The sequence below is a fragment of the Neofelis nebulosa genome, chromosome 16, assembly GCF_028018385.1.
Source record: "Neofelis nebulosa isolate mNeoNeb1 chromosome 16, mNeoNeb1.pri, whole genome shotgun sequence".
Lineage (NCBI taxonomy): Eukaryota > Metazoa > Chordata > Mammalia > Carnivora > Felidae > Neofelis > Neofelis nebulosa.
This window is the reverse complement of record NC_080797.1, coordinates 39,897,724-39,925,549: the sequence shown is the minus strand read 5'-3', so window position 1 is coordinate 39,925,549 and position 27,826 is coordinate 39,897,724. Positions and strand designations below refer to the sequence as shown.

Below are 27,826 nucleotides of genomic sequence, written 5' to 3'. Positions count from 1 at the left end.
CCCAGACAACGGGAAGAGGTGGCCAAGAAGTGTGGTGAGCTAGGAGAGATCCCACTGGAGCAGTAGGAGGGGAAGGTTCTCAGATAATGAAGACTTGACCCCTCGCCAGCAGCCCGGTGGGATTTCAGTGGGCCCATTCAGGTCCTTTGAAGCCCAGGTCCCCTCTGTCAGTCATTGTCTTCCTGACAGTCTTTTCAGTAGGAATCCTTAACTTGGAACAAATCTTTGCAGATCACCCAGTCTACTTGTCAGCTTTTGGGTTTTTTTTGTTTTTTGTTTTTTTTAATTTTTTTTTCAACGTTTTTTATTTATTTTTGGGACAGAGAGAGACAGAGCATGAACGGGGGAGGGGCAGAGAGAGAGGGAGACACAGAATCGGAAACAGGCTCCAGGCTCCGAGCCGTCAGCCCAGAGCCCGACGCGGGGCTCGAACTCACGGACCGCGAGATCGTGACCTGGCTGAAGTCGGCCGCTTAACCGACTGCGCCACCCAGGCGCCCCTACTTGTCAGCTTTTGAATAAGATAGTGTTCACCCGAGCAAGGAATCGTCTCCTATGTGAAGTTATACAAAGATATTTCTTTTTTTTTTAAGTTTTGTTTTTTGCATTTTTAAAAATGTTCATTTATTTTTGAGAGAGAGAGAAAGAGAGAGCTCATGCGCATGAGGGGCAGAGAGCGACGGGGACAGAGGATCCAAAGCGGGCTCTGTGTGGACAGCAGAGTGCCCGAAGCGGGGCTCGAACTCAGGAACGTCAAGATCACGACCTGAGCTGAAGTCGGACGCTTAACCGACTGAGCCACCCAGGCGCCCGCATACAAAGATACTTCTTAACCTGATTCGGGACTTCACCGTGCTTAGCAGTCGTTAGGAGGCAAATCGTTTCCATTTTGATGCAGTTCCTCAGGAAAGAGGAAACAGGGTGGGAAGAACACGGGCTGAGGCAGGCCTGCATCCTGGGGGGTCCCAGGCAAGTCAGCTGTCCCTTTGCTAGCTGGAAGTGTGCGCCTCTTCTGCTCGCTCACGGGCGGGGTGACCGCCACGCATGCAAGTGTCTTGTGTCCTCCCGTCCCCCTACCTCCTCTGTTGTGCGCATCAGGTCGGTCCCTTTCTTTCGTTCGTTTATTTATTTATTTATTTATTTGTTTATTTATTCATTTTTTAAAGACATTCATTTTCAAATGTTGCCGGTGAACGTTTGAAGGCCCAGTACTGTTCTGGGCCTGTGGAATGAAGAATGAGGAAATGAGAACAAGATTTGGCCTCTGTGAGTCTGGGTGCCCGTTCCATGAAGGCCAGTGAGCAGACAGCCAAGGGATGAGATGAGACCAAATGCTTGGCACAGTTTAGAGGAGAGGAATTCTCGTGGGAATGCCCCACCTTGAACCAACAACAGTTTGCCGCAGCCCGGATCAGCGGGCCTCTTTAGATCCACAAACAGAATGCGAAGGGAGGACACGCTCCAGCGGCGGACAGGACAGCAGGGGCCCGCTTCTTTGGAGCCCTGGGCACTGCTGTTCCCGGCATTCTTAAAAAAAAATTTTTTTTTAACCTTTATTTATTTTTGAGACAGAGAGAGACAGAGCATGAGCAGGGGTGGGGCAGAGAGAGGGAGACACAGAATCTGAAACAGGCTCCAGGCTCTGGGCTGTCAGCACAGAGCCCGACGCGGGGCTCGAACTCACGGACCGTGAGATCATGACCTGAGCCGAAGTCGGACGCTTAACCGACCGAGCCACCCAGGCGCCCCAACCCCGGCATTCTTTAGAAAGTCCGAGTAAGATAGCTTTACGCTTTGCCCTCCCGGGCCTGGAGCACCCACTCCCTTTCTCGTCGCAGAGGAGTGTTTAATCCAAATAACATATCTGGTCGGGTAGGACTTCGAGGGTGCAAACTTGTGAGTGCATCCCCCTCTGACAGGCGCAGGCTTCCGGGTAGCCCACCTCTCCCCGTCTCTGTCACTTCCGGCCACCAGCCTTCTAGGAAGCCTCCACCCCGCTCCTCGGAGAGCGTTCTCTTTGTCAACTCAAGGCCGGGCCGCCCTCAGATGTTCCCTAGCCGGATTTAGAGGCCTGGGCTCTAGGCTGTGTGTTTTCACTCGGGCCCCAGCTGCAGGCCAGATCTTTTATATAACAAGTCTGGGCTTCTTGCCACAGCAAGACAGAGGTCAGCGATGCGCCTCCGTGGGTCTGGCAAGGCCAAGCTGTGCAGCTTTCCTCTTTTCCCGGGATGGGCTCCAGCCCTCGAGGAACTCTTAGCAACCTGTCAATATTGTGGCTGCGGGCAAGAGGTGGGAGAATTCTGATCAACGTAGGCATCCGAACCAAAATATGCACTCTGCCGGTCTTTGATTCCTGGGCCTTCTGGGAATTTTCTGCTTCCAGGTTTTGGGCTCCATTCACATTCCTGCTTGAGCCCCCTGGCCTGGCACAAGCCACCTCCTTCAACACTGGTGTTACACTGGGAAGCTCTGAGGCTCTCCTGACGTCTCCCTAAGTAATTGGTGTTCCTTGTCTGCAGAGCATGGGCACGTCCCCAGAAAGGACTAGAGATGAGGGAGGGCCTTTACTGGGGAGAGACAAGGGAGCATGGACCAGGGTAGAGGGAGGGTGGGGAGGCGGGATTCACCAAAGTCCTTGCAAGCTTTTGTGTTGTTAAAAAACAGATGGGTGCCAGAACCTTTTCCTAATTTCTTTGACCCCACCCCTGCCTTCTGCCCCTTCTCTTCCAGCCACACCGGCGTAACACGTCTACTGTACCTGGCAGGCAGGCCCTCACTTTTGCCTCCTCGGTTGCCCCCCGCCCCAGAGCCAGCAGCTAGAGTGTGTGTGTGGGTTTGGAGACCACATCAGCCCTGGCGTTCCCGGGACATGCTTTGTAGTGAGGGCGGCAGCCAGAGTCAGAAGACGGTTACCCAAGCCTTTGGGGCAGGGGAGGAAGAGAGGGCGATATAGGTCTTGTTTGGGGGCGTGGGTTGTTTTGTGAAGTTCTGCACGTTCGGAGCCAGGAAGAGCGATGGGAGAGAGCTGACCAGCTCTCCCAGAGACCAGCTTGGTGAGGCCCAAGGGAGAGCTTGGGTGCGGCGGGAGTGGGGCACAGAGCGGCCAGCCTGGGGAGGACGGGCAAGGCTCCTGTGTGGGGTCACCGTCATCTGGAGGAGGTTCTTTGGTGTCCTAGAGGGCTTTGTGAGGATTCTCCAGGTCAATAGGAATGTTCTCCCCTCTCTGGACCACCTTCCCAGGTCAGCTGGTAAACCGGTGTTGGCCACCGAGTGCTCTGGGCTGGCCCTCCTAGTGGCGGGGCTGGGGACGGGTGATGGCCGCACATGCCGGTGGTTGTGGCCACCCCTCCCTTCTTGCTGTGCAAAGCACGAGTGTCCCCAGGCACTCTTCTGGAGGGAGGAGGTGATCTCGTTGGTCTCATCCTGCAGACAGACGGCACCCTGGGCACCTGCTCTGCCTGGCCCCCTGTTCTACGCATCCCAGCCCTGCTTCCTCCATATGCTCCGGGTGAGGCGCGGAAGCCTCTATGGTAGACTTTTTTGTCTTCAGGCTTGATTTACCTCTTGGGGGAAAAAAACCTGGCTTAAGTCGTGGAGTGTCTTGTAGGCCAGAGGCAGGGTGGCATACTTCGTCTGGGAAGCCTTCCCCTTCTGTGACTTTTCCTTGTGTTCTCTTTCTGTTCCCTGCTCTTCTTCCCAAGCCAGCACCTTAGCACTTAGTGATAACACACAATTCCGCATGCCCGTCACAGGCTTTCCTTGTGGGTGTGGGGGGCCTGGGCACGGCGCCTGTTTTCCAAAGTGGCGAGCATATGGCCTGATGACAGCACGGCGCATTTGCAAATGGGTCCATGATGGAAAACCTGAGAGTTCCGTCGTCAACTGGAGGGCCAGAGACCGCGGCCTTGGCCACCTGCAGCCCGGGCTCTTGGCGTGGGCCGGCAGACCACCCTCAGAGCCTTTCCCTGCTGGTATTTCGCCAGGGTCCCCAAGGAGCTGATTCCCTGCTGAACTTCAGTTCGACATGTGGTTGCTGACCGTCTATACCAGGTCAGGCACCACGCCGTTCTTCGTGCCCGCATAGGCGTACTGAGCCGTGTTCCCAGGGCTCCGGTGGTGACTGGAGCCAGCATGGCCAGGACTCTTGCCTTGGAGTCCAGGTAGAAACTGAGTTGGGTTGGGGGCAGCGGAAGAAGTTCCCGCCTGGAGGCTTTTCAGCTCCACGGGACCCCTGCCTTCTTGTTCTTCCAGGCCGTTCTTTGGAAAGCTGTCCCCCACCCCCACCCCCGGCCACCCTTCCACATGTAGCTCTGGGAGCCCGGGAGCCCAGAAGCCCAGGCAAGGCTTCCTTGGTTTGACCCACACCCAGTGTGGCCCAATCCAGGCATCATCTGCACAGTTGGCTGATGTCGCTCGCGGCGAGTGAGTAGCCCTGCTTCTCCCTCAGCTGCTCCCCTCGGGCCAGGGTGTTAAAATAAATCTGTTCCGATGCATGAATCCCCTTGACAAGCACGACATCTTGGTCTGCTGGCCTCAAGCCCTATCCCGCTTCCAAAGGATCGTCTGGAGTGACTGCTGCCATTGCCGTCATGCGGCGTGGCTTGACCCCGGTTGTGCCATAAACGGTTGCTCTTTGAAGGGTAGCCTTCCTTCGCTGTGACTTGTCTGTACCCTGTGGAGACTTTGGCCCAGACCTCCGTGGTGAGACCCAGAGAAGTGGCCTGTCTATCCACATGCGCTAGAAACAAGGAGCAGGGTGTGGTCCCCACTCTTGACAGTATGAGTTCAGTCGGAGGGGCCCAGACCCATACTCGTGCATGGGCTTGCCCAACAGATACCCCAAGCCAGCACGTAAACACCTTCAGACAGGGGATGACCTATTGAATTCAGTTCCTGGGGCTGCTATAACAAATTACCTCAAACTCAGTGGCTTAAAACAACATCACTTGCTTCTCTCGCAGATCTGGAGGCCAGAAGTCGAATTCTGTTTCACCTTCCAAGGTGCTGGCAGGGCCACGCGCTCTGAGGAGGCTCCCTGCGAGCCTTGGCTTGTGGCCACATCACTCCAGCAGCTGCCTCTGGGGTCACATCACCTTATCTTCTTCCCTGGGTGTCCAATTGCCCTCTGTCTCTCTTGTAAGGACACTTGTAATGGCCCTATTTGTCTGGATAACCCAGGATAAGCTTCCCACCTTGAGATCCATAATTTAATCACATCTGCAAAAACTTTATCGTAGAAGGTAACATTTACAGGTTCCAGGGATTGGGACCTGGTATCTTTGCAGGGTCATTTTTCAGGCCGTCACACCTACTGACCTCATCTGCTACTACCTTGCCTCTCACTCTCTCTGCTCCAGCCATGCTGGCCTCCTTATCATTTCCAAACACACCAGGCTTGCTCCTGCCTCAGGGCCTTTGCGCTTGCTGTTCCCTCCATCTTGCCCACTCTTAACCTCAGATAGTCACATGGCTCACTCCCTCAGCTCCCTCACGGCTTCCTTCAGACATTCCTTTTTCAGCGAGGACGTCCTTGACCTTTACAATGACGTTCCCCTGGTGGCTCAGTCAGTCAGGCGTCTGACTTTGGCTCAGATCATGATCTCGTGGTTCGTGGGTTCAAGCCCCGCGTCGGGCTCTGGGCTGACAGCTCAGAGCCTGGAGCCTGCTTTGGATTCTGTGTCTCCCTCTCTCTCTGCCCCTCCCCTGCTCTCTCTCTCTCTCTCTCTCTCTCTCAAAAATAAATAAACATTAAAAAAAAAAGTCTTTTTTTAAATGACGTTCCCCTGCCCAGCATTCCTCTCCCCTTTTTTTGCTGTGATTTTCTCTTATGTCCCCAAGCAGAACATCAACTCAGAGGGGACAAGGATTTTTGTTGTCTTGTGCCTTGTGGTGTCCCCGGCGCCTGGAACGGCACCTGACACGCAGTATGCGTTCTGTAACTGTCTGTTGAGGGTATGGACGATGTATATACTCTGGGCCCATCTGTCCAGAGCAGACGCGGAACAAAGGAGCAGCCAGCATGAGGTGGACGAGTTAAGAGAGTTCCCCGAGGGAAAGGCTGGGAAGAGTTGGTAGGACAGGTCATCTTAGATGGACAGCCCCGGGTGTAGAGGTCCAGGGTGAGGCCAGGCGTGGAGATCCAGGGTAAAAGGGGAGAAAGGAGGCAGAGCTAGGCTTGCCTGAGTGGGATGAGTGGCGGGTACGGAGGGCCCGTGGGACGGATGGACGGTAAGACAGTGATATCGGCGGGCACTGGGGCAACGCAGAGGCGGCCGCGGTTGCTGGAAGATGTGGCCGAGCAGGGAGAGCTGGGGTACAGTGACCAAGGGAGATGACCCCCGTTGGGCGTGAATTTTCACACCCTTTCTCAACTCCCGTGCCTGCCCACCTTTCTCCCTCCAGCCCCTCACGCGCCTCAGAAGGAAGGAGGCAGTCGAAGAGTCTACGAGAGATGTTAGGGGAACCGCCGGCAGCCTGGATGGGGGCTGCTTTTAGGCCGGTCTCCCCCGTCCCCCCTTGTGAGCACGGGATCTTCCGGGCGGCCGAGGGGCGATGGGCATTTCCACCTTCCCCTTTGCCGTCCCTCTGAGGAGCGGAGCCAGCGATCGGTAGGGTTGGTTTCGGAGCCCCCGGGAGGGGAGGCGCGTCCGTGCGTCCGCTGGGCCAAGGGGGCTCCTGGAGAGGGGCGCCTTCTCCTTACTTTGTAGTAGGAGCGGCAGCTCTCCTGAGGCTCTGTCCGCTGACACCCTAGTTTAGAGAGACACGGGCGTTTGGAAGGAGACCAGCCGCTTGGTGGCCGTATTGCTGTCACGGCCAGGTTTACCTCGAGGGCTTGGGCCGCGGGCCCGCAGGACATGCTGGGTGCCCTCTCCCTGAACGAGGGGGGTGTGGAGACTGGAGCCCTGGACGGTCTTCCTTGTGGCGCTAGCATCAGGGAGGGAGGGTGGGGCCGCTGTCTCCCCCTCTCCCCCGTCCCCCCCTCCCCGCTGTGTCGCCTGGCCCAGGAAAGGTCCTGGTCAGCAGCTGGGAGAGGGAAGAGCCAGGGAGACTCCGCCCCCTGTGGCCCCTCCATACAGCTGTCACGCAGGGCAGTCTGCCTCTCACCCCCCAGTTCTTCAAAACTGTTGGATGGTGAGTGGTGGAGGGGTTTTGTTTTTTTCTCCCCCCCCCCCCTTCCATCCTCCCCCTTTTCTGTTTGCAACAGCCTCTCGGGGGAGGTCAGCAGATCTGTTGGAGGAGATGGTTCCCAGGCCCTCATGGTTTGGCAGCTTGTGCAGAGAAGTTAGAGCCGGTTCCCCTGGAACATTCCCCCTTGGGCCTCTCCCTTGGAATGGAAGTAGGGGTATTGGTGGTGGGAAGTGATCTTGTCCTCCTGGGCCTCATGCTTAAGCCAACAGCTTCCTCCCTCAGGTTGGGGCCCAGGAAGTGGGTCTCCAACTCCCTCTGTCTCGATCTTGGGCCCCTGGCCTTCTATGCAGTCAGGGCCGGGGGTTGGGGGGAGGGATAGGGCCGACTGAGAGCTCTGTTCTCACGAAAGGCAGAACAGGGCCCAAGAGAAGGAGTTGTGATAAAGCCAAGAGGGGTCAGGAGTCGGGGCTGAGTTCCGAATTCTGGCTTCCTCCTCGCTGAGAATGTCCCCTCCCATGTGTATTCGGGAGGACTTCGGGGCCCCCGACACTTATTCTGTGTACAGGGGAAAATCACGCAACAAGCTTGAGAAACCGGGCTACCCAGAAGTCTCTGCTTTGGTCAGAGTTGGAGGACGGGGGACCGCTGCTGACATTTTCGCCGTGCCGGACCCACAAAGGATCCAGGGCTCGAGGGTGCCAGTGGTTCCCCAAGCCCCTGATCTTTCGAAGCTGGTTGGGATGGGGAGGGGCAGCACTCGTCCTCAGCCATGGGGAGCCCCCGGAACACATCCGTGTGTAAACTTCATAAGGGAATAAAGAGACGGTTGGCCTTCCTGGCGCATCAGGGAAGGCTTCCCGGAGGACGTGGATTGGGGGAGAGGCAGGGCAGGTGGAGGCTGACGAACAGACGAGAGAGAAGCCTTCCAAGAGCCGCCGCCTCCATCCAGGCAATGGTGTGGCTGCTTCCCCGGAGCCTGCCTAAGAAGCTGTTCTGTTTCACGGGGGTTTCTCTCCCTGCAGACCCCCCTGTCCTGGCAAGAGCTTGAAGGTGAGCGGGCCAGCTCCTGTACACACAAGCGCTCGGCGTCCTGGGGCAGCACAGATCACCGAAAAGAGGTAACTGCTCCCTCCGCCTCCCTGGCCACGGTAGCTACGTCCTGTCCACACCCACCACGGCGACGCGTCTGCTCCAACGTGGCCTCACATCTTCAGTCCCCCCCTGCCTTGGTCTAGCCTTTTACTAATGAGATGGCTCCTTTGAAGCTGTCAGTGGCCTGGGGGGCCCGGCTTAGGAGTCCAGACCCTTCTGCCGGCTGGGGCTTTGCCATCGACTGCTGGTGCCCTCCAGCAGCCAAACGCAAGATGGGAGCCGCCGTTGTTCTCGTTTTGCTTTGAGGTTGTGTCCAGATAAGGCAGTCAGAGGCTGGAGAAAGAGAGTGAGTTTCTGGGGACCGGAAGCCCCCAACCTCACTTCTTACTTAACTAGTCATCTAGCCTTGTTTCATTTTTTTTTCTTAAATTTTTTAAAATGTTTGTTTATTTTGGAGAGAGAGACAGGGCAAGTGGGGCAGGGGCAGAGAGAGAGGGAGTCACAGAATCGGAAGCAGGCCCCAGGCTCTGAGTTGTCAGCACAGAGCCCGACGCGGGGCTCGAACTCAAGAACTGTGAGCTTATGATCTGAGCCAAAGTCAGATGCTTAACTGACTGAGCCGCCCAGGCGACCCTAGCTTTTTTTTTTTTTTTTTTTCTTTTTTTTAAAATCACTTTTTTTTTTTTTTAATTTTTTTTTCAACGTTTTTTATTTATTTTTGGGACAGAGAGAGACAGAGCATGAATGGGGGAGGGGCAGAGAGAGAGGGAGACCCAGAATCTGAAGCAGGCTCCGGGCTCTGAGATGTCAGCACAGAGCCCGATGCGGGGCTCAAACCCACGAACTGTGAGATCATGACCTGAGCTGAGTGAGGTCAGAGGCTTAACCGACTGAGCCAGGCGCCCCTAGCCTTGTTTTTAAAAGAAGAGAAAAGAGACGCCTGGGTGGCTCAGTCGACTTAAATGTCTGACTCTTGATTTTGGCTCAGGTCATGATCTCACGGTTCGTGGATTCAAGTCCTGCATCATGCTCTGCCCTGGTGGCACAGAGCCTGCTTGGGATTCTCTCTCTCTCTCTCTCTCTCTCAAAAATAAATAAAAAATAAACATTAAAAAAAGACTAGTGGGAAATACAAAGTATGTAGAGTTTGTAATTGTCAGAGTCAGCAAGTTATTTGCCCTAAACGTGGAGTCGCGGCATGAACCGAGTCTGATGGCAGCTCTAAAACCACTTTCTTCTTGGCAGGGGTCGCAATTTGTATGGCTCCGGGCGGCAGGTCTACTCTCCGAATGCTCTTTACTTTGGGCCCGTATTTAACTAGATCTGCATTTCCAGAGCATTCACCGGCTGAGGGCGAGGAGGTGGAACGTTAGAGATGTGACGGGGATAATAGTCAAAACCGTTGATGATAACGCGTAATTGGTACAAGATCTGGAAGCCAGGACAAAATCTGATATTCCTTCTTGAGACCCCCGCTCCTGGCTCAGTGCCGTCTGCTTTCAACCTGGGGGGAAATCCTTCCACCCTTCCTGGTCCCGGGGCCTGTGAGATGGCCGTGAATGTCCTTGGAAGACTGAATTCAAAAACCTCATTTCCCATTTCTATTAATAGAGTAGTATTTCCACGCCTTTGGAATCTGGGAGAGACAAAAATGCTTTCGGCGTTGCGTATTTTTAATTTTTTGGAAACCGACCTATCCGATTCATCTTTCCAACTGATCCATGCAGTACGTGGTAATTTAAACAAACAAACAAACAAACAAACATCTAGTGAATAAGGTCTCCGATTTGCCCAACGAATGTATTATCACAGTTGTGAACAACACCACGAGAGGTTTTCCAGCCTCCTTTTATGTATTTTCACGGGCTCGGGCAGGAGCCACGCGTGGGAGGGGGGACCCGGTGCCCTTTAGCGTTGCTTCACCTGCCTCGGCCCCACCCCCACCCTCTCTCTGGGCTGCCAGATTACCAAGTTGAAGCAGCAACTACAGAGGACAAAGCTGAGCCGCAGTGGGAAGGAGAAGGAGCGGGGCTTCCCGCTCCAAGGGGACCACGCCGTGCGGGGAGCACTGAGGGTATGTTTCCGCCCCCTCCCCAGGGCCCCGTGCCCCTTGTCGTCCCCCAGTGGCCGTCCTCTCGGGTCTTAACAGCTGTTGACAAGAGACTGCCACCCTGCATGTGCCGTGGCCGTGTGGCTGTCCAGGTGGTTTTAGCCAAAACTTGAACTCTGAGTGAGGCCGGATGGGCTTCTTGCCCTTGGGAATGGTTCTCCCCTCATCCCCTGCGCCCGTCTCCGATGGAGGCAGTGGTGAGCCTGCAGACTTATCTAAAAGCTCACTCTAGACCTCTCGAAGCGCTAAACTTCTGGGGAAAAGGCCACCAAGTTTTCCTGTAGCAATTGGCGACTGTCCCCAGATCCTCCTTTATTCCCTTGGTCCTGCTGTGTAGACATGACCTCACCCCCTGCCCCACCCCCACACCCCCATCAGAACTAGTAACTGTACAGGGCTTGGGATTGGGGGGTGGGGGGAGAGGGGGGTCGGTGATTCCTTCATCTGCCTCCTCCTCAGGCGTCCCCTCCCAGCTTCCCCTCAGGGTCACCTGTCCTGCGACTCAGCCCCTGCCTGCACCGGAGCCTGGAAGGGCTCAACCAAGAGCTGGAGGAGGTGTTTGTGAAGGAGCAGGGAGAAGAGGAGCTGTTGCGGGTGAGTGGGGCACACCCTTGACGCGGGACAGCCAGTGGCCCGGGGTTGGGGGGCGGACTTTTGCTCTCCAGGGGCTCCAGACCACGGAGACCTCAACAGAGCAGTGCGAACACCAGCCTGCGCAAGGAACACAAATGGAGTCTGTTACGTTCAAATGGGCTTGGCCTTCAGGACGGCGGAGCTGGGCGGTGCGGCTGGGGCAGGCTTTGGGGGGCTGAGTGGAAAGAGAAGGGGCCGGGCTGGGTGGAGAGAGGGGGCCCCCCAGCCAGGGGGAAGGGGCTGGGCATCGCTCTTCAGCCATGGCACCAGCTCCCTGCTCCCTCGTCACCATCCCATCGCTGTCCCCACCCGTGCCTCAGGAGTGTCATCACCTCTCCCCCCACGTCCACCTGGTGACCCACATTCATCCTTCATGCCTAGTTGCCCCTGTGCAGCCTCCCCATCCTCCCCCCCCCCCCCGCCCCCCCCTCACTCCCGGGCAGAATTATTTGCTACCTTTTCTGCAGTCTCAGGCACATTTTTATACTGACACAGTGCAATCGGAGAATGCCAGTTGGGCAGTATTAATATAATTCTAACGGGCACACACCTCAGTTTATGAGTTACTTGCTAGTTGATTTTTAATTTACGCGTATGTGGGATTTTAGACCCACCCAGACACACACACACACACACACACACACACACACACACACACACACAGTTTGGTGAGCTGCAGGTCCAAGTACCACTGATGGTTAAAAAGCGAGGCGGGGGTATATTCTACGTGATCATAACGTGTGTGCTTGTCCTGCCCTGGCTTGCGTGGTCAGTGGCCCGGTGGTCTGCCCCGTCGCGCTTCCCGAACGTTCATCATCTTCGTGTATCCGGAGGAGGCCCCTGCCCTCGAGGCTTAGAGCCTGGTGGGGGCCTCACCTTGATGAAACCATACAAATAAGCGCGTAATTCTAAATTGGGCCACAAGTGCTGTTTTCGGACCTAGCAAGGGCTTTCCCTTAAATTAGTGGCTTAAGAAAACCATGTCCTGCTGTCGCTGTGTGTGACGAATAGAGGACAGACCAACCGAGGGGAGGGCCTGAAGGGTCACTGCAGCTCTATTGGCCTGAAGACAGGGGCCTGAGGGTCCTTTCCCACCCTCTTCCCCCACAGATCCTTGATATCCCTGATGGGCACCGCGCCCCAGCTCCCCCCCAGAGCGGCAGCTGTGACCACCCCCTCCTCCTCCTGGAGCCTGGCAACCTTGCCAGCTCTCCCTCCGTGCCCCTGGCATCCCCCCAGCCTTCGGGCCAGGCCAGCCGTGAGGAACACCGGGGTGCAGGCGAGGAGCTGGCGTCCGTCCCCAACGACAAAGGTAAGCTGAGGAGGCTGGGGCAGAAGGGCCCATGTGAGGTATGGGGGGTGGGGGAGGCTCCACGCCCTTTCTACCTCTAATCAATTTCACGCCTGGGAGGTCTCCTTCCTAACCGACCAGAATATCTTCGTGAACCATCTTTATTCTATATGTGACACCGGTAGTAATAACAGTCCTCCGCACAGATTCTGATTGTTTTTTAAATTTTTTTAACGTTTATTTACTTTTGAGAGAGAGAGAGAGAGAGAGAGAGAGAGAGAGAGACAGAGCATGAGCAGGGGAGGGGCGGAGAGAGAGGAAGACACAGAATCCGAAGCAGGCCCCAGGCTCTGAGCTGTCAGCCCAGAGCCCGACGCGGGGCTCGAACCCGCAAACCATGAGATTGCGACCTAAACCAAAGTGGGATGCTTAACCGACTGAGCCAGCCATGCGCCCCCCAGATTCTGATTTATAATTTACATCAAGTCTCCGCACCTGCACTTGTATTTCCTTCTGACTGTGACCCGGGCAAGCAGTGTCTCCCATCCTCATTTTTTGGCGAAGGCTCAGGATGCTGAGCCCGTTCGGGGGTCCACCGTGCACATCGCCAGCAACAGGTCTCAAGGTGGTTGCGAAAGATCTAAAATAAGCTTAGGTGGTCTCTTGCCCCCAGGGTCACACGGGCCCAGATTGAAACCCAAGCTTTCTGACTCCAGATCTCCACTTGGTCCTGTGTCCTGGAACCTTTACGGGAGGGCGAGACCCAAGCCCTTCCTCCCTGCGATAATGATCGTCCTGTCCTAGAGCCCGGAGGAACTGCCTCACCGGGTTGGGTCCTCGCAGCACCCCGTGAGGGAGGCTGGTCCAGGGCATGACCTAACAATACACAGAGGTAAACAGAGCAGAGGGTAATAAGGAATAAACGTGAGATAAATACAGATAAGGTCAATGTTTGCAGCCTAGGCAAAGTACATTCGCCACGTGGAAAGGGAGAGGAATCTTATCCCACCAGCGGGGTTGAGGGAAGATGGCCTCTCTGAGTCGGCACAGGAGCTCTTCCTGGAAGAGGGGGTAGCTTTTCCAGACCATGGTGAGGAAGCAGCTGTGGCACATTCGCAGCAGGGCAGGGTAGTCTTGGAGGAACATGGGGAGATGGAAGTTAGGATTCTTTAAAGTCAGACTTGGAGCCCCAGTTGCAGGCTACCTCCTGGGAATCCACAATTGATAACAGACCTGGTTTTTCCATCCACTCAGCTGTACTTTTTTAAATCCCGTACAAAGAGATACGGACTTTGGTAGGCCACCCCAAAGATGTTCTAAGGGAGAGGACGGACGGACAGCCGGGATTAGCATAACGGCCACCGGCCCCCTCACCGCCTCCGCCAGGGTCGCCTCTTTCCACCGAGGCCTGAGCCCAGGGAAGCGGAGACCTTCCTTTCCTTCAGCTCCACTGGGCTCAGCCTTGCTCTGTTTGCAGCCTCCTCTCCGGGCCACCCAGCCTGCCTTGAAGACAGCAGCCCATCTCCAGTCCTTGCCTTTGCCGCCTCCCCTCGGCCCAATCACAGCTACGTCTTTAAACGGGAGCCCCCGGAAGGCTGCGAGAGAGTACGTGTGTTTGAAGAGGCCACGTGAGTACCTGCTGTGGACAGGGCGGGCAGGGGCGGGCAGGGGCGGGCTGGGGCGGGCTGGGGAAGGCGGGGAGCCCTGCACCGTCCCACCCGACTGGCTCTTCTTCGGTCTTGGACTCTCTGTCCCGGGGACGTTGTCAACTTCAGATGATTGGTATTGCACTTTTTCCACCATCAAACTTGTTGACATTACCTACTCTGAGCCCTTCAATCTTTGCTTATCGTTATCTCCATGGAAACCTGCTCTCTGCCCACATGCCAGCCACAAGTGCTGCAGGAGCTGGAAAGGAAACAGATCTGAAACCTAAACCCTTTGTTTCTTCTATTTTTTTTCCATCCCCGTGGAAGGCGTGAGCTTGCTAGACAGTAATCGGAGAGAGAGAGAGAGAGAGAGAGAACATACCAGTTCTCTCAGGCAGAGAGGCGAGGTGTCTTGTCCCCACCGCAGTGACAGTCCCCCAAACGGCCTCCTAATGGCTTCTGAGTCAAGTCTTCACCCTGTGGCTGCAGTGGTTCGAGTGTCATGAACTCCCAGACAGAAATGTCCAGTCCTTGCAAGGATGGACTATGGAATTGTCCCAACCCAGGTTGGACAACTCAGAAGCCATTCTGGTGTTGATTTTTTTTTTTTTTTTAAATTTAAATTCTAGTTAGTTAACACGCAGTGCAGTATTGGTTTCCGGAGTAGAATTCAGCGATTCATCGCTTACATACAACGCCCAGTGCTCATCACAACCCGTGCCCTCCTTAATTCCCATCCCCCTTCTAGCCCACCCCCCCACCCACCTCCCTCAGTTTGTTCTCTATCCTTAAGAGTCTCTTGTGGTCTGTTTCCCTCTCTCCTCTTCACCCACTTTCCCATTCTGATGTTGATTGACTTCTGCTCCCTCCCATTAGCAGAGACGGTCAAACCTTTCCATATGCCCCTTAGCAGGTGCCCTAAGAGCTCATTTCATTCCCCCTGCCACTTTCATCGTCAGCGGGGCAGATTCTCAGGAAGATTTAAGTTATGGCACGTGTGAGCCAAGATGTAGCTAGGACAGGGTTTGAGACTTGAGAGCTCCGTTCACGTTTCAGATAAAGGAGAGGACAGTCTATGGTAGCAGCAGGGGCCCATCTATAAGCCGGAGTGGGAGTTATGGAGAAAATCACAGCCCCCCCCTCCCCCTCCCCCCCCCCGCCCAGGGTTTTTCTCCCAGCATCACTGTTGCCTTGGTACCTCTCCAAGAACCCTGGGTCCCCAGGGGTGGTGCGGAGGAAGAGGGCCACACCTTGCGGCTGAAGCAGGTGCTTCAGCCTGCTGAGTATACTTGAGTAACTCCGAGCTGGGGTTGCTTGTGGAAATAAGGCTGGTGCCTGTCCTGATCCTTCCATGGACTCATGATGCCAGCAGAGGTCTTAAAGTCATGTCCTGCGGTGTCCTGCCCCTGCGTTAACCCTTTCAGAGAGGTGGTGACCCACTGAATGCTTTCCGGGATGCCCTGGGATAGAAATTCCCAGCTCCTTGCGGCCTTTTCATTGTTATCAACTTTCCCATTGGGAAGGCCCCGTGTTTAGCAATTCTTTTGCCACGTTCTCCTTTTCCTCGCTGCTGATCCTATAAGATGGCCTGGATTTCCCAGGGAAGAGGGGGAATCAAGCCCTTCAGGGTCATGCCCTCATGTCCTTTGAGGGGTGCTCGGTCTCCTGGGTCGCCATCCCTAAGTGTGCGTGCACACACCGATTCTTTTCAAACCTTCTTGGTCGGGGGGATACCTTGCCACTGTGGACTCCCCAGGGACCGCAGGCCTTCCCATGGGTCTTTGAGAGAGAGAGAGGGAGGGAGAAGGAGAGGGAGAGGGGCAGAGAGAGGGGGGACAGAGGATCCAAAGCAGGCTGTGCACTGACGGCAGAAAGCCCGACGCGGGGCTCGAGCTCACGACCCATAAGATCATGACCTGAGCTGAAGTTGGACGCTCAACCAACTGAGCCACCCGGGCACCCCCATCCTCTCTTCTTTATCATAAGGATTCCTTACTCTACAACTCCCTGACCTCACTCCTTTTATCCTTCCGTTTCCTCCACATGACCAAAAGGGTGGGGACGGTTGTTTCCTATTAAGGTCGGGCTCCTATTAAGGTCGGGCTGCCTTCTCCAGACGGTTGTTACCCTTGCCTCTCAGCAAGGGCTTTGAAAAAAATCACACCTTTCAAATGTGTTCAAAAATGAGATTCTTTAGGTCAGTAGATTTCAGTGGGGGACATCCTCCCCCCCCCCCCCCGCCAGGGGACATTTGGCAATGTCAGGAAACTTTTTTGGTTGTCACAGCCTAAGGGGGGCACAGGTGCTCCTGGCACCTGGTGGGTAGGGCCCAGGGATGCGGGTAAGCATCGTACAAGGTTCAGGACAGCTCCCTGCCACCAAGAATTACCCAGCCCCACACGTCCATAGCGCTGTTGCTGAGAAACCCTGCTTTAGGCTATAAAAAGTCTTAGAAAATCACTTTGCCTGGGTCTCTGCTTTTGGGCAAGTGGCCTGCCCCCAAAACACTGCTTACTGATAAAATCTCTCAAATTAAAAGATCCCTTGGGGGGCGCCACCCATCCGACTTCGGCTCAGGTCATGATCTCACGGCTCGTGAGTTCGAGCCCCGCGTCAGGCTCTGTGCTGACAGCTTGGAGCCTGCTTTGGATTCTGTGTCTCCCTCTCTCTCTGCCCCTAACCCACTCGCATTCTGTCTCTGTCTCTCTCAAAAATAAATACTAGAAAAAATTTTTTTAGAAAAGATCCCTTGGTTTCCTCTTCAAAAATCACATCGTGAGGAAGTTCTCCTTCCGGTCTAGCTTTAATCCCTCCTGTTTCTAGATAAAGTAGATTTCCTGTGGTTTAGCCCTATTCCTAATAAATGGAGAGCGGAGGGCCTAAAGACTGGCTTAGTAGCCTGTAGTTTTCTCCCGTTTGAACAGAGACCCAGCTCCCCTGATGCCCCCGTCCCTTCTCACTGGCTGTGTCTCTCCCTGTGTATGTGTGTTTCTCTCTCCGTCCTCCAGGTCCCCAGGCCCTGACCTGGCCTTCCTGACTTCCTGTCCTGACAAGAACAAAGTCCATTTCAACCCGACCGGCTCGGCCTTCTGCCCCGTCAGCTTGATGAAGCCCCTCTTCCCCAGCATGGGCTTCATTTTCCGCAACTGCCCCTCGAGCCCGGGGTCCCCCCTTCCCCCTGCCAGCCCCAGGCCACCGCCTCGGAAGGATCCAGAGGCCACCAAAGCCTCCTCGCTGCCATTCGAGCCGTGGCAGCGCACCCCGCCATCAGAAGAGCCTGTGCTTTTCCAGAGTTCCCTGGTGGTCTGAGGGCCCTGACCCCATCACTTCGCCATGGAGACCAGTGCCTTGGTGGCAGGCCCCTCCCTAGCTCCCCTGAGGTGGGGGATGAAGGAGCCCTTCCCTTCCGGCCTTCGAGCACTTTCATTTATCGTGTCAAAGCCCCGGGTCCTCTTTCTGGCGGACACCGGCCCCTCCGAATGTGAGGGGACCTGCCTTCTCCACTAGCAGCTGGGCAGCTCACAAGTCACACCTGTGTTCTTGCCGCCTCTCTCACTTGGTGGAAAACTCACCCCCGAAGGTCTTGGGTCCCCCACCCCTGGGTGTGAGTCCAAAGGGCTGTATATGGCGCCCTTGACCTTGTCATGGAGCAAGCTGCCCATGATCGAAGGAGAGGGGACCCCACAGATGTCCTTCCCTCTCCCCGCCCCCCCCCCCCGGACACGGAGGAGGAGACGTGAAGATATATACTCCCCTCCCCATGCCTCCCTCTCATTGGAGGAGCCGACCAAAGCAGCCCTCAAGGGCCAGAACACTTGACCAATGCAGCTGCTGGCAGAGATGGGAACCAAGCGTTTTCCCAAGTGGCATTTTCATCTCGCTTTCACCCTAAGATTGTCTTAAGCAGCGGCCCGGCTTGCCCAGCCCCAGGTGGGCAGTGGGGGAGAGGGACAGCTGGCATTCCTCCAGGTGGCAAGCGGCGACCCTACACCCTCCACCTGCCCCAGGACTGGGTTGGATTAGAAAAATGCCTATTTTTCTTGTATCGATGTAGAAACTCTATTTTCTCCCAAAGACACTATTTTTGCAGCTGTTTGAAGTTTGTATATTTTCCGTACTGCAGAGCTTACGCGAAATCGAAGAATGTTAATGTTCAAGTTTTCTTATCCTGTGTTTAGAAGTTGTTTTTTTTTGCAGATCTTGGTGTTAATAGACCAAATAAATAAGTATTCCCAGCAGCCTGAGGTTCTGTTAGACGTGATTTGGGGGCGGGGGGGGGGAGGCGGGAGGGAATGGGATAGAGATTGGAGGTATTATATTGATCATTTCCTGCTTATCTTCAAGAGGGGTCTTTACTGAACACGTAAGGATGTGGATGTGGGTGTTACATGGATGTGGGCGTTGTGTGGATGGACAGTGTTCCTGTCCTCAGGTCACTAGGCTTGGATTCTTTACACGGACATCTAAGCAGCAGGTCCAAAGAAAGGCTGTCCCGATGAAAGGTGTGGCGGAGGTGGGGTGAAGGAGTCAGTGGGGAAGCCGGAAGTCAGTGGGGATGAGTCCGGAAAAGCTCCCTAGAGAGAGTGGGTTTCAGAGAGGACGCGAGGGGGGACCAAGTTTGACGTCGTGGGTGCTCCTTGCACCAGCGAGGGGAACAAGACGAGAGAATGGCAAGCAGGCTGAAACTCTGGGCGCAGTTTTAGGGAAGCTTTGGCTTTTCTGGAGCATTCTTTCCATCTCCTGAGTACCCACGACACAGAGGGGTTTGCAGCCTCTCAGCTTTATTGTGCTGCACCTGTAAGAACTCAGCAGCTTTGAGGGGAAACGGAAACAGCCACCCCAACATTCCGAAGGCGCTTTGCGATTTACAAACATTATCACCTGGCATCCGATCCCTACTGGAGGGGCGGAAAGTTGACTACCCCAAGAGCAGTTGTAATAACTACAATCGCACCTGTCTTGTAAGACCGCAAGACAAACTCCTAAGGCAGGCTATCCCTGTAGGCATTGGCTCGGTGAGCATCAGAAACCCTGTTAAGTGCTTGACCTAAAATCTTACCGAAATATCGCAACAACACAGAGAGCGAGAGAACTGGATAAATCCCACTGTACTAATGAGAGAAAGACAGAAAGATTGTGTAGCCTCACCCCAAAGGCACAAAGTGGGGGAGCTAAGATTGGGAAGCAGATCATTTGAATCCGGTGCCCATGCTTCTGACCACAGCGCTCTCCTGCTTGTTGGTATTTTCCCATTAATTTCAGATGAGGAAACTTGACTCAGAGGTCAAGAGAATTGTTTGAAGTCCCAGCTGGTGAAGAGGCAGGGCGGGGACTGGAACCTAGGTCTCTCACCCCAGCTACTGTTTGGTGCCCTGGAATCACAGGCTGATTCAGTGGAATAAGCCACAGGGCGAGACAGCAAATTGTGTGTGGGGTGGGGGGCACCCCTCATTAATAGAAAGGAGACAGGGGTTTGAAGACAGACCCTGTCTTCTTTCTCTTACTCCCCCCCCCCCCCAAAGATGTTTGGCCTACCCCCAAAGCCTTAGTGAGTCAGGCCCGGAGTGATGGGTGTGGTGCTGCCCTGAGTTTCCTTCCTTTGCCTGAGGCTGTGCCAAAGGAGTGAGCTGTTAGAAGCAGAGAAGGAGCCTCTACCCAGATAGCAGCCCAGAGTCCATTGATTAAGTGGCACTTGGGGGTTGTAGTGGAAAGTCCTGGGGTCTTGCCCTAGCTCTTGATGCAGGCCCAACACTTGGGTGAGGGAGGGGTCCAAAAAGGCGGTCCTTTAATGGGAAAGAATCTGGAAGGTGGCAGGCCCATTGCTGGGGATGCATAAGACCCTGGAGAAAAGCCACTTCCATTTCCACTTCCAGGAGGTGAGGAAATCCGATCAGAGTTGAGAAAGTGTCAGGACGAATAATGCCTTAAACTCGCACAGCGCACTTCACGGTTTACAAAACGCTTTTCACAAACCTCGGCCCATTTGATCCTCAGAACAGCCGAGAGGCGACAAGGTGACTAATGCTAATTGAGGCCGGGAAAACTGCCGCTTGGCACGGAGACAGCACGCGTAGGTTAGCCTAACCCTTGGAAGCCTACGGATGTGCTCTGGAAGGAGGACCGCTCTCAAACGCCTGGTCTTCGGGCAGAGGGCGAGGCGCTGACGCTGGGCAGCAGCTAGGGGGCGCTGAGGTTCCACTGAGACTTTCCTGGCGTTAGGACCCAGCGGAAGCCTGACCGCTGACTGGGAAAGAGACGGGAGGGGGATTTGCCCAGCTGGCCGCAACCTCCTTCCCACTCACCTGTCTGTCTTCGCACAGCGTAGCCAATTGCTGACCTCCACATCCTCATACGTCATCACTCCCCGCCCGCCTAGCTCGTAGGCCATCCCGTCGGGCTCCGGGTCGCAGCTGTCCTCGGACTTGCCTGATCGGAAGAGCTCGAGGGCGAGGAATTAACTTCGGGGCGGCTGGCTCTCTTGGCCACCAGCGTCAAAGCCAAGGTTTCAGGGTAGATCTCCTTTCCTTGGGAGCGGTTTCCGGGTCCCGAGGCGTTTCCCCCTCGGAGGCCCTGAACTGGCACCTCTGGCGGTGGCTGCTGGGGCCTGCTGAGCAGCGGTCGCATGCAGCTCCTATGAGGCCCCTGCCGCCGGTCGGCGATGTCCGGCTGGAGCTGTCCCCGTCGCCGCCGCTGCCGCTGCCGGCTGTGAGCGGGTCTCCGGTCGGGTCGTCCGGGCGTCTCATGGCCGCTAGCAGCTCCCTGGTGCCCGACCGGCTGCGCCTGCCGCTCTGCTTCCTCGGCGTCTTTGTCTGCTATTTCTACTATGGGATCCTGCAGGAGAAGATGTGAGCAGATCCCCGGGGCCGGAGCGCACGCTTGACCCCCTGTCTCGCCCCTGTGGCCGCGTTCGCGGGCCTCCCGCCCCTGATCGGGGTGTCCCCTCGTGCCCTCCCTCCCGCCCTCCCAGCACCCCGACCCCTTGGCGGCCGCCGCTGTGCCTGCTCAGGTTTCCAAAACGCGAAAGTTGGTCTCCGAATTCTCGGGACCTGGTTAGTTTTCTTCCCTTGTTTTTCTTCCTTTTGGATCTGAAAGGCCTGCGTTTTACAGGCTGAGAATTCTACCCCCACACAGGTTTGCGTGCCTGTGCCGCCGGCTCCTCTTTGGTCCTTCCAGATGTTTGCAGACCGCGGGTTCTTTTGCCCTGGGCTCTGCTGCTGTAGCCCGTACCCCTTCATCTGCTGCGTGGGGTACCTCGTTTCACCGTCTGATGTGCCACGTTTCCTCTAGCTCCATCCCCTAGTCTACGGGATTCGCAGGCCGGGATGTCTGGTTTCTAGATCCAATAAAATCAGCCCCTCTTGCGAATGAGGCCAGTGATCCTTACCAGACTGCCCCTTCGTTCAGAGAAGCAAGATCATTTTAAAGCTTTCCGTGGTTCCGGACATACTAGATGACCCTGAGGGAAACACACTAATTCCTCTCCTTCCCCCCCCACCCCCACCCTTTTCGTTCTTAGAACAAGAGGAAAGTATGGGGAGGGAGCCAAACCGGAGACATTCACTTTTGCCTTAACCCTGGTCTTCATCCAATGTGTGATCAATGCTGTGTTTGCCAAGATCTGTGAGTACCTGTATAGTAATGCGTTGCGCGCTCTCTCCCTACCCACCCGGCTCCCAAGACCTCCACCCTCTTTAGCACTTTCGCAGCCTCTCTGTTCAGTGTACCCAACGAATGGCTTTGGAACGGGGTACAACCCTGTTTCCTCAAATCAGACCAACTTCTGAGTCAGAAACGTGCAGAGAATGGGCCTTCTGTGTTCCAGATCCCCACGGAGAATCCTTACTTTTTTTTCTTTTCTGTTTCCCTTTGATTTTCCTTTATGCGTCAGCTTCAAACATGTTTTGAGCTTCTCTCTTTGTTCCCTGGGGGCTGCATCAGGGCTAACTAGTCCCTTGAACTGAATGAGCCCCCATCCCTGCTCTGCATGTGGTCTTGTGTTAGGTGTAGGTGAGACTGGGGAGCGTAATCTTCAGAGACTTCCCAGGCTAAGAGGACAGAAATACCTTGTGCTGCCCGTCTTATTTGACAGGTTCCTTTCATGTGGCTTCCGACTTTTGCTCAGTAGTCCATCCTGGGCCCACCAGGTTTCTCTTAACATGTTTTTTTTGTCTTCTCCCAGTGATCCAGTGTTTTGACACTGCGAGGGTGGATCGCACTCGGAGCTGGCTCTATGCTGCCTGCTCGGTCTCCTATCTGGGTGCCATGGTCTCCAGCAACTCAGCACTACAGTTTGTCAACTATCCGACTCAGGTGAAACGTCAGGGTGGGAGGAGGGTCGGCTCAGCAGGACTTGGAAAAGAACGAAGGCTCCTTCGCTCGGGCCCGTGGCTTAAATAAAAGGAGAATGGGTTGGAGAAATGCAGAGGGCAAAGAACTAGAGAGCTGAGGTTTAGCGGTGGTGGGTTGGCCATGACAGGCTGCGGTTTCTGCTGTAGGCCCCACAGTTACTCATCCTGACGTAGCACGGGGCCTGGCACGTCACCGATGGCTCAGATGTTATTTGCTGGATTTAATTTCAGGTCCTTGGTAAATCCTGCAAGCCAATCCCAGGTAAGGAGCAGAAGATGGTCCCCATTTACCGTCCTCACTCTTCCTGTCGGAAGCCCTCTACTCCTCTGCTAGAGCTGTGTATTCCTTCGGATTCGTCATCCCATCTCCGCTCTCTTGAGAGTCGCCCCTCCGTCCCTTCCTGCTGCCATCCTGTCATCCGTATCACTTCCTGTGGTGTTGGGGGTGCATGAGCTAGAGGCTGACTTAGTCTGCTTCTCGTGCCGGTCATTTTGGCGTCCCGTGTGTTTACGTGGTCATTAGACACTCTAAATCCTATTTTGGGGGCGCCTGGGCGGCTCAGTCGGTTAAACGTCCGACTTCGGCTCAGGTCACGATCTCGCGGTCCGTGAGTTCGAGCCCCGCGTCGGGCTCTGGGCTGACGGCTTGGAGCCTGGAGCCTGTTTCGGATTCTGTGTCTCCCTCTCATTGACCCTCCCCTGTTCATGCTCTGTCTCTCTCTGTCTCAAAATTAAAAAAAAATAAAACATTAAAAAAAATTTAAATCCTATTTTGTTGTTAAATCCTATTTTGTTGAAATAGGATTTGTTGAAATCCTATTTCATGCTCAGGGTGGAGCCTGACTCGGGGCTCGATCCCACAACCCTGGTCATGACCCAAGCCAAAAGCAAGAGTTGGATGCTCAACCGACTGAGCCACCCACGTGCCCCCTCTCAATCCCATTTTGATCGTCAATTTCTTTCTCTAAATCTCTCACTCTTTTCCCTTATCCCCACCCTTGCCTTGTTCCTTCTTGGACCTTTCACCTTTGTTCTCTCCCTTTTCGCTGCCTTATACCCTTTGTTCACCCTGTTGCCCAATCATCTCTATCTGGGAGCCAGCCTTGCACACCTTCCTCTTACTGTCTATAGGCCTTCCTTCTCGGACATTGTTTTCTCCCATGAGTCTTTTCTTGGCCCTCCAGAGAAGAGTGGTGGGTGGGGCGCCTGGGTGGCTCAGTCGGTTAAGTGTCCGACTTCAGCTCAGGTCACGATCTCACGCTCCGTGAGTTCGAGCCCTGCGTCGGGCTCTGGGCTGATGGCTCAGAGCCTGGAGCCTGCTTCCGATTCTGTGTCTCCCTCTCTCTCTGCCCCTCCCCCGTTCATGCTCTGTCTCTCTCTGTCTCAAAAATAAATAAACGTTAAAAAAAAAAAATTTAAAAAAAAAAAAAAAAAGAAAAGAGTGGTGGGCTCATCAGTGCCTGTGGGTACCGGAATTTTCCACTCTTTCTTCCCTGTAGTCATGCTCCTTGGAGTTACCCTCTTGAAGAAGAAGTACCCAATGGCCAAGTACCTGTGTGTGTTGCTAATTGTGGCTGGAGTGGCCCTTTTCATGTACAAACCCAAGAAAGTAGTTGGGATAGAAGACCACACAGTTGGCTACGGAGAGCTGCTTCTGGTACGTGGTCCTCGTGGGAAAGGTAGCCTTTTCCAGTAATCACAACCAAGGAGCATCCCCACCTGGGGTTATATGTCTTGTGAGAGATCGTGGTGCTCCGTATGCCCCCCACTTCTGGTCTTTGCCTCTTGCTGTGTGGCCCCTGGCTCTGCGAAGGCCGTAGCGGGAGGCCTGAAATATTTAACTACAGCTCAGCCCTCCCAGGGAGGGGACGACTCCGAGGCCTGCATTTAAACACTGGTGTGAGGCCAGAGCAAACAGGGAAGGAATAGTGTGTCTCTCACTGTAGCTTTTCTGAGAAACCTGGAAGCCAGAGTTTAAAAGAAAAGTACAGTAACTGTTGCTTGTTGTGTATTAGGCATTGCCCCCAGTGGCTTACCTATTCGTTGGTTACTTTTTACAACGATAACCTTACAACATACGTGGTGTTCTCTTCGTTTTCTATACGAAGGAAGTGAGACACAGAGAGGTTAAGTCCATTGCCGTGGTCACACAGCTATTAAGTGGCCAGAGTTCGTGGCTAATTTTGCCCGGGGTTCCGATCTGGGCGGTGTGACTGCAGAAGCCAGTCCAGAGCACTGCTCCAAGCCGGGAGGCCAACACGCCAGGACTAGATTCCCTTTCCTTGCTATAACAAAATACACGCGTCATCACAATGTGTTCCTCTGGCCCCTGCACACGAAGCTTCATGGCATTGTGTTGGGAAGTGGGAGGCGTCCCGTCCTACTCTGATTACATTATGACTGTTGGGGCTCAGATAGGCTGTCGTTCTAGTGTTTGGGTGGCGGGGGGGAGTGAGCTATCGTGATCTCTCCTGACTGCCCACCCGTGACCGCTTGGCAGCATTTTGTTCTGAGGGACTCTGTCCTAAGGCAGCGGCTTTGTGAGGAGGTCTCAGAAAACTGAGAGTACCGTGTCCCGGGACGGGGGGTGGCGGTGCGGCCTGGTGGCCTCACTGCCGGCTGCACCCTCCCTCTCTTTTCCAGTTACTGTCTCTGACCCTGGACGGACTGACAGGCGTTTCCCAGGACCACATGCGGGCTCACTACCAAACGGGTTCCAACCACATGATGTTGAACATCAACCTTTGGTCGACATTGCTGCTGGGAGCTGGTAAGGAGCAGTTTTGCTGTTCTTTCCGTTGTGTCACCAGAGGCCAGACCACCCTCCGCCAGTTGACCCCCAGCGCAGAGGCCAGTTGCTAACTTTGCCCAGGCCAAGGGCCTTTCTTGGCTCAAAGGGGCCCTTCTGTCCAGCCCCCCGAGAAACCTTCCTGGAGAAAGCTTCCCAGCAGGCTGTGCTTGCTACTCATTGCACAGTCAAGGCTGGGTCACGGGGGTGCCTTGGGAACCCAGGGAGAGAGATGAGATGTTGGTATTTGGCGTGTACCGAGTATAGTTCGAATGTGGACACATTTGCTTTTAAATCAGTGCTTCCTAACCTGTTTTTCAAATCCGGACACACGCGGGAAGTATTTTTTGTACAGCCCGGTGGGCTTCACGGAGGAGGCTGCCGATGGCTGGAGGTGACCAGCGCTCGGGGCTCCACTGAGCTGGCGATGCGTGGGGCAGTATCTCCCCAACACGCGAGGATCCCTGATTCCAGTGGCTTTGGCAGAAGCAACGAATCGATTCCCAAGCGTCTCTCGGAAGAGTCTTCAGTTAGTTTCTCTAATCGGAAGACTAGGAGGCTGCCTGACGGGACAGTACAGACTCCTTCCGCGCATTCTCCTGTGGGGTACTCCAGTGGGTTGTGCACAGGCACGCGCACTGTTACAGGCATGGGACGTGCGCCACTCACCCCCAGACGTCTTTCCCTAGGAATCCTGTTCACTGGCGAGCTCTGGGAGTTCTTGAGCTTTGCCGAAAGATACCCCACCATCATCTACAACATCCTGCTCTTTGGTCTGACCAGCGCCCTGGGGCAGGTGAGCGCATCACCACGGGGTGGCGTGGCTTCCCTGAGAGAGACTGACCCGGCTTGGGGGGAAGAGGGTGGGCCGAGCGAGCCCCGATGGCCCCTCGCAGACCTTAGACCTGGTGGCGGATCCCCGAGAGCCAGGCCGACCCCCACGTTCTCCGTCTCTCTAGAGTTTCATCTTCATGACGGTGGTGTATTTTGGCCCCCTGACCTGCTCCATCATCACGACAACTCGCAAGTTCTTCACCATTTTGGCCTCTGTGATCCTCTTTGCCAACCCCATCAGCCCCCTGCAGTGGGTGGGCACCGTGCTCGTGTTCTTGGGTAAGTTGCCGGCAGAGCTGGCCTCGCTGGGCACACAGAGGGTGACAGCGCTTGGGATACTTTCTTCCCCCCTGAAACGTTACACTCATGAAATTTATGTCGTTATTTTAGAGAAGACGTTTTTAAAAGAGGAAAGGAAAAAGAAAAAAAAAAAAAAAGAGGAAAGGAAGCATCGCACCTAATCCACCCTTCCTAACGTACGTTTCATTTTAGTGATGTTCCTCCGGCGACTTAAGTTTCCCCACGCACCGAACAGGATAAAATCATTATACTTACTCCCTACTGATTGGTGCTGCTGTGGATGCGCTGAGAGAACTAGCTACGAAGTCTTGACGTGTTTTTCTTTTCGTTGTACCGTATTTTATTCTATATATGTAATTACCTGTATCTTGGTGATTTTTTTTTTTTTTCCCTCCGAGGGAGTCCACTAAAACCGGTGTTTGCATGTTAGTTTTATTTAAAGCTCCCAGTGTTGGGGGGGGACTAAGGCTGACCGTCCCCTCCCCTCCCCCTACTCTCAAAATCATTGGTAGGTTGCATTTCTCCTCATAAAGCTAAGCCCATCTTTTCCCTTTCCTTAGGTCTCGGTCTTGATGCCAAGTTTGGGAAAGGAGTCAAGAAGACGTCCCACTAGGAACAGAGAGACTACCTTCACTTCAAGCATATTTAAGTTATTATCTCAGATACGGACATCTCTTGGGCAAATGGACACAATAGGGAAAAAAAGACTGGGACTGGGTTCCAGTCTGTTTGGGGTTTTTTGGTTTTGTCTTGTTTTTTGTTTGTTTTTTTTAAGAAAAGGAAGCAAAAATCACATATTCTGAAAGAAGCCCTTGGATTTTAACAGGACAGAGTTGGCAGTTTCTGTTCTGGCTGACCGGGAGCACAGCCCAGGGCAGAGACGAGAGCTGATGCTCTTTGCCCAGGCTTCCTGCCGGCTGTAGGTGCCCTGGTTGGGTGGCTAATTCCCCCAAGCGCCCAAGCCTTGCCGGGAGGAACTTTAATAGGTTTGCAGTTGTGATTGTGGTCTCCGCTCCCACAGGTGACGGTCCAAACACGCCAGGACGGGGGGGCTGGCCGTTAGAGCCAGAGAATATGAAAATCACTTCCTCTCCGCAAGCTCTGCTGGGCAAATCTGTCTTTAAGAACTCCAGATCTCTTCTTTCCTCAAGAAACCTCTCTTGAAGTCAGTGGGGGGGGGAGGGAAATGAGTCCAGAGCCACAGCGGCTGCCGCGTTTTCACATTTCCCCGCGGCCTCCCCTTCGGCCAGAGCTCGCGCGAGCCCCGAGTGGAGACCCAGCGTGTGTATCATGAACAGCTTGGGAAGGTCGCTTCCCTCCCTCCGTCTCTGCGTCTGTTCTCGGTCCACCTGGTCCCCTCCTGGGGAGGCCGGATTAATCCTATTCCCCTGTCCCCGTCAGCTGCTAAAGCATTGCGGTCCTCCTGCCGCCGAGGCTGTGCCAAGGTGTCCCCATGCCAGCTCCTGCCTGTTGAAAGGGATGCTGGCGGAAGGCATGGTGGCTGGGGCCTGGCACAGAGCCTCTGTCAAGTTTCCTGGGTGGCAGTGGCGGGGGGCGGGGGGGAGAAGGCGGAGCGTGGAGCAGAGCCACCTGCCCACTGCTGCCTTCAGAGTTGGAAACCGCAATCCTCCACGGGCCGAACTTTACACATGA

The 27,826-nt window shown here is 54.9% G+C and overlaps 2 protein-coding genes and 1 long non-coding RNA gene across 5 annotated transcripts in view; 2 read left to right on the top strand and 1 right to left on the bottom strand.

The window, feature by feature from the left end:
* The window catches only part of FAM117A (family with sequence similarity 117 member A), a 43,748-nt gene extending 25,607 nt beyond the window's left edge, over positions 1 to 18,141 (top strand). Inside the window, exons 3-8 of the mRNA XM_058705147.1 lie at positions 8,151 to 8,246; positions 10,184 to 10,294; positions 10,790 to 10,924; positions 12,074 to 12,275; positions 13,732 to 13,882; positions 16,912 to 18,141. Of these exons, the coding sequence (XP_058561130.1) occupies positions 8,151 to 8,246; positions 10,184 to 10,294; positions 10,790 to 10,924; positions 12,074 to 12,275; positions 13,732 to 13,882; positions 16,912 to 17,212 (996 nt within the window). The 3' untranslated portion in view covers positions 17,213 to 18,141. The remainder of the gene's footprint in view (positions 1 to 8,150; positions 8,247 to 10,183; positions 10,295 to 10,789; positions 10,925 to 12,073; positions 12,276 to 13,731; positions 13,883 to 16,911) is intronic.
* On the bottom strand, positions 12,512 to 20,322 carry LOC131498179 (uncharacterized). 2 transcript variants are annotated; one of them, XR_009255321.1, is made up of 2 exons: positions 20,206 to 20,322; positions 12,512 to 13,387 (listed from the first exon to the last, which is right to left on the bottom strand). It is a non-coding gene; the product is annotated as an uncharacterized LOC131498179 (long non-coding RNA). The 2 variants fall into 2 exon arrangements; XR_009255320.1 differs by lacking the exon at positions 20,206 to 20,322 and adding an exon at positions 14,286 to 14,639.
* Positions 20,323 to 20,408: 86 nt separating this feature from the next.
* Positions 20,409 to 27,497, top strand: SLC35B1 (solute carrier family 35 member B1). 2 transcript variants are annotated; one of them, XM_058705148.1, is made up of 9 exons: positions 20,490 to 20,748; positions 21,420 to 21,523; positions 22,083 to 22,213; positions 22,483 to 22,513; positions 23,751 to 23,908; positions 24,895 to 25,021; positions 25,729 to 25,835; positions 25,999 to 26,152; positions 26,734 to 27,497. In XM_058705148.1, the coding sequence occupies exons 1-9, from the start codon at positions 20,537 to 20,539 to the stop codon at positions 26,784 to 26,786; spliced, it is 1,077 nt and encodes a 358-aa protein (XP_058561131.1). In that variant the 5' UTR covers positions 20,490 to 20,536; the 3' UTR covers positions 26,787 to 27,497. The 2 variants fall into 2 exon arrangements, with proteins under 2 accessions (XP_058561132.1, XP_058561131.1); XM_058705149.1 differs by lacking the exon at positions 23,751 to 23,908 and having other exon boundaries at positions 20,409 to 20,748.
* Positions 27,498 to 27,826: the final 329 nt, after the last annotated feature.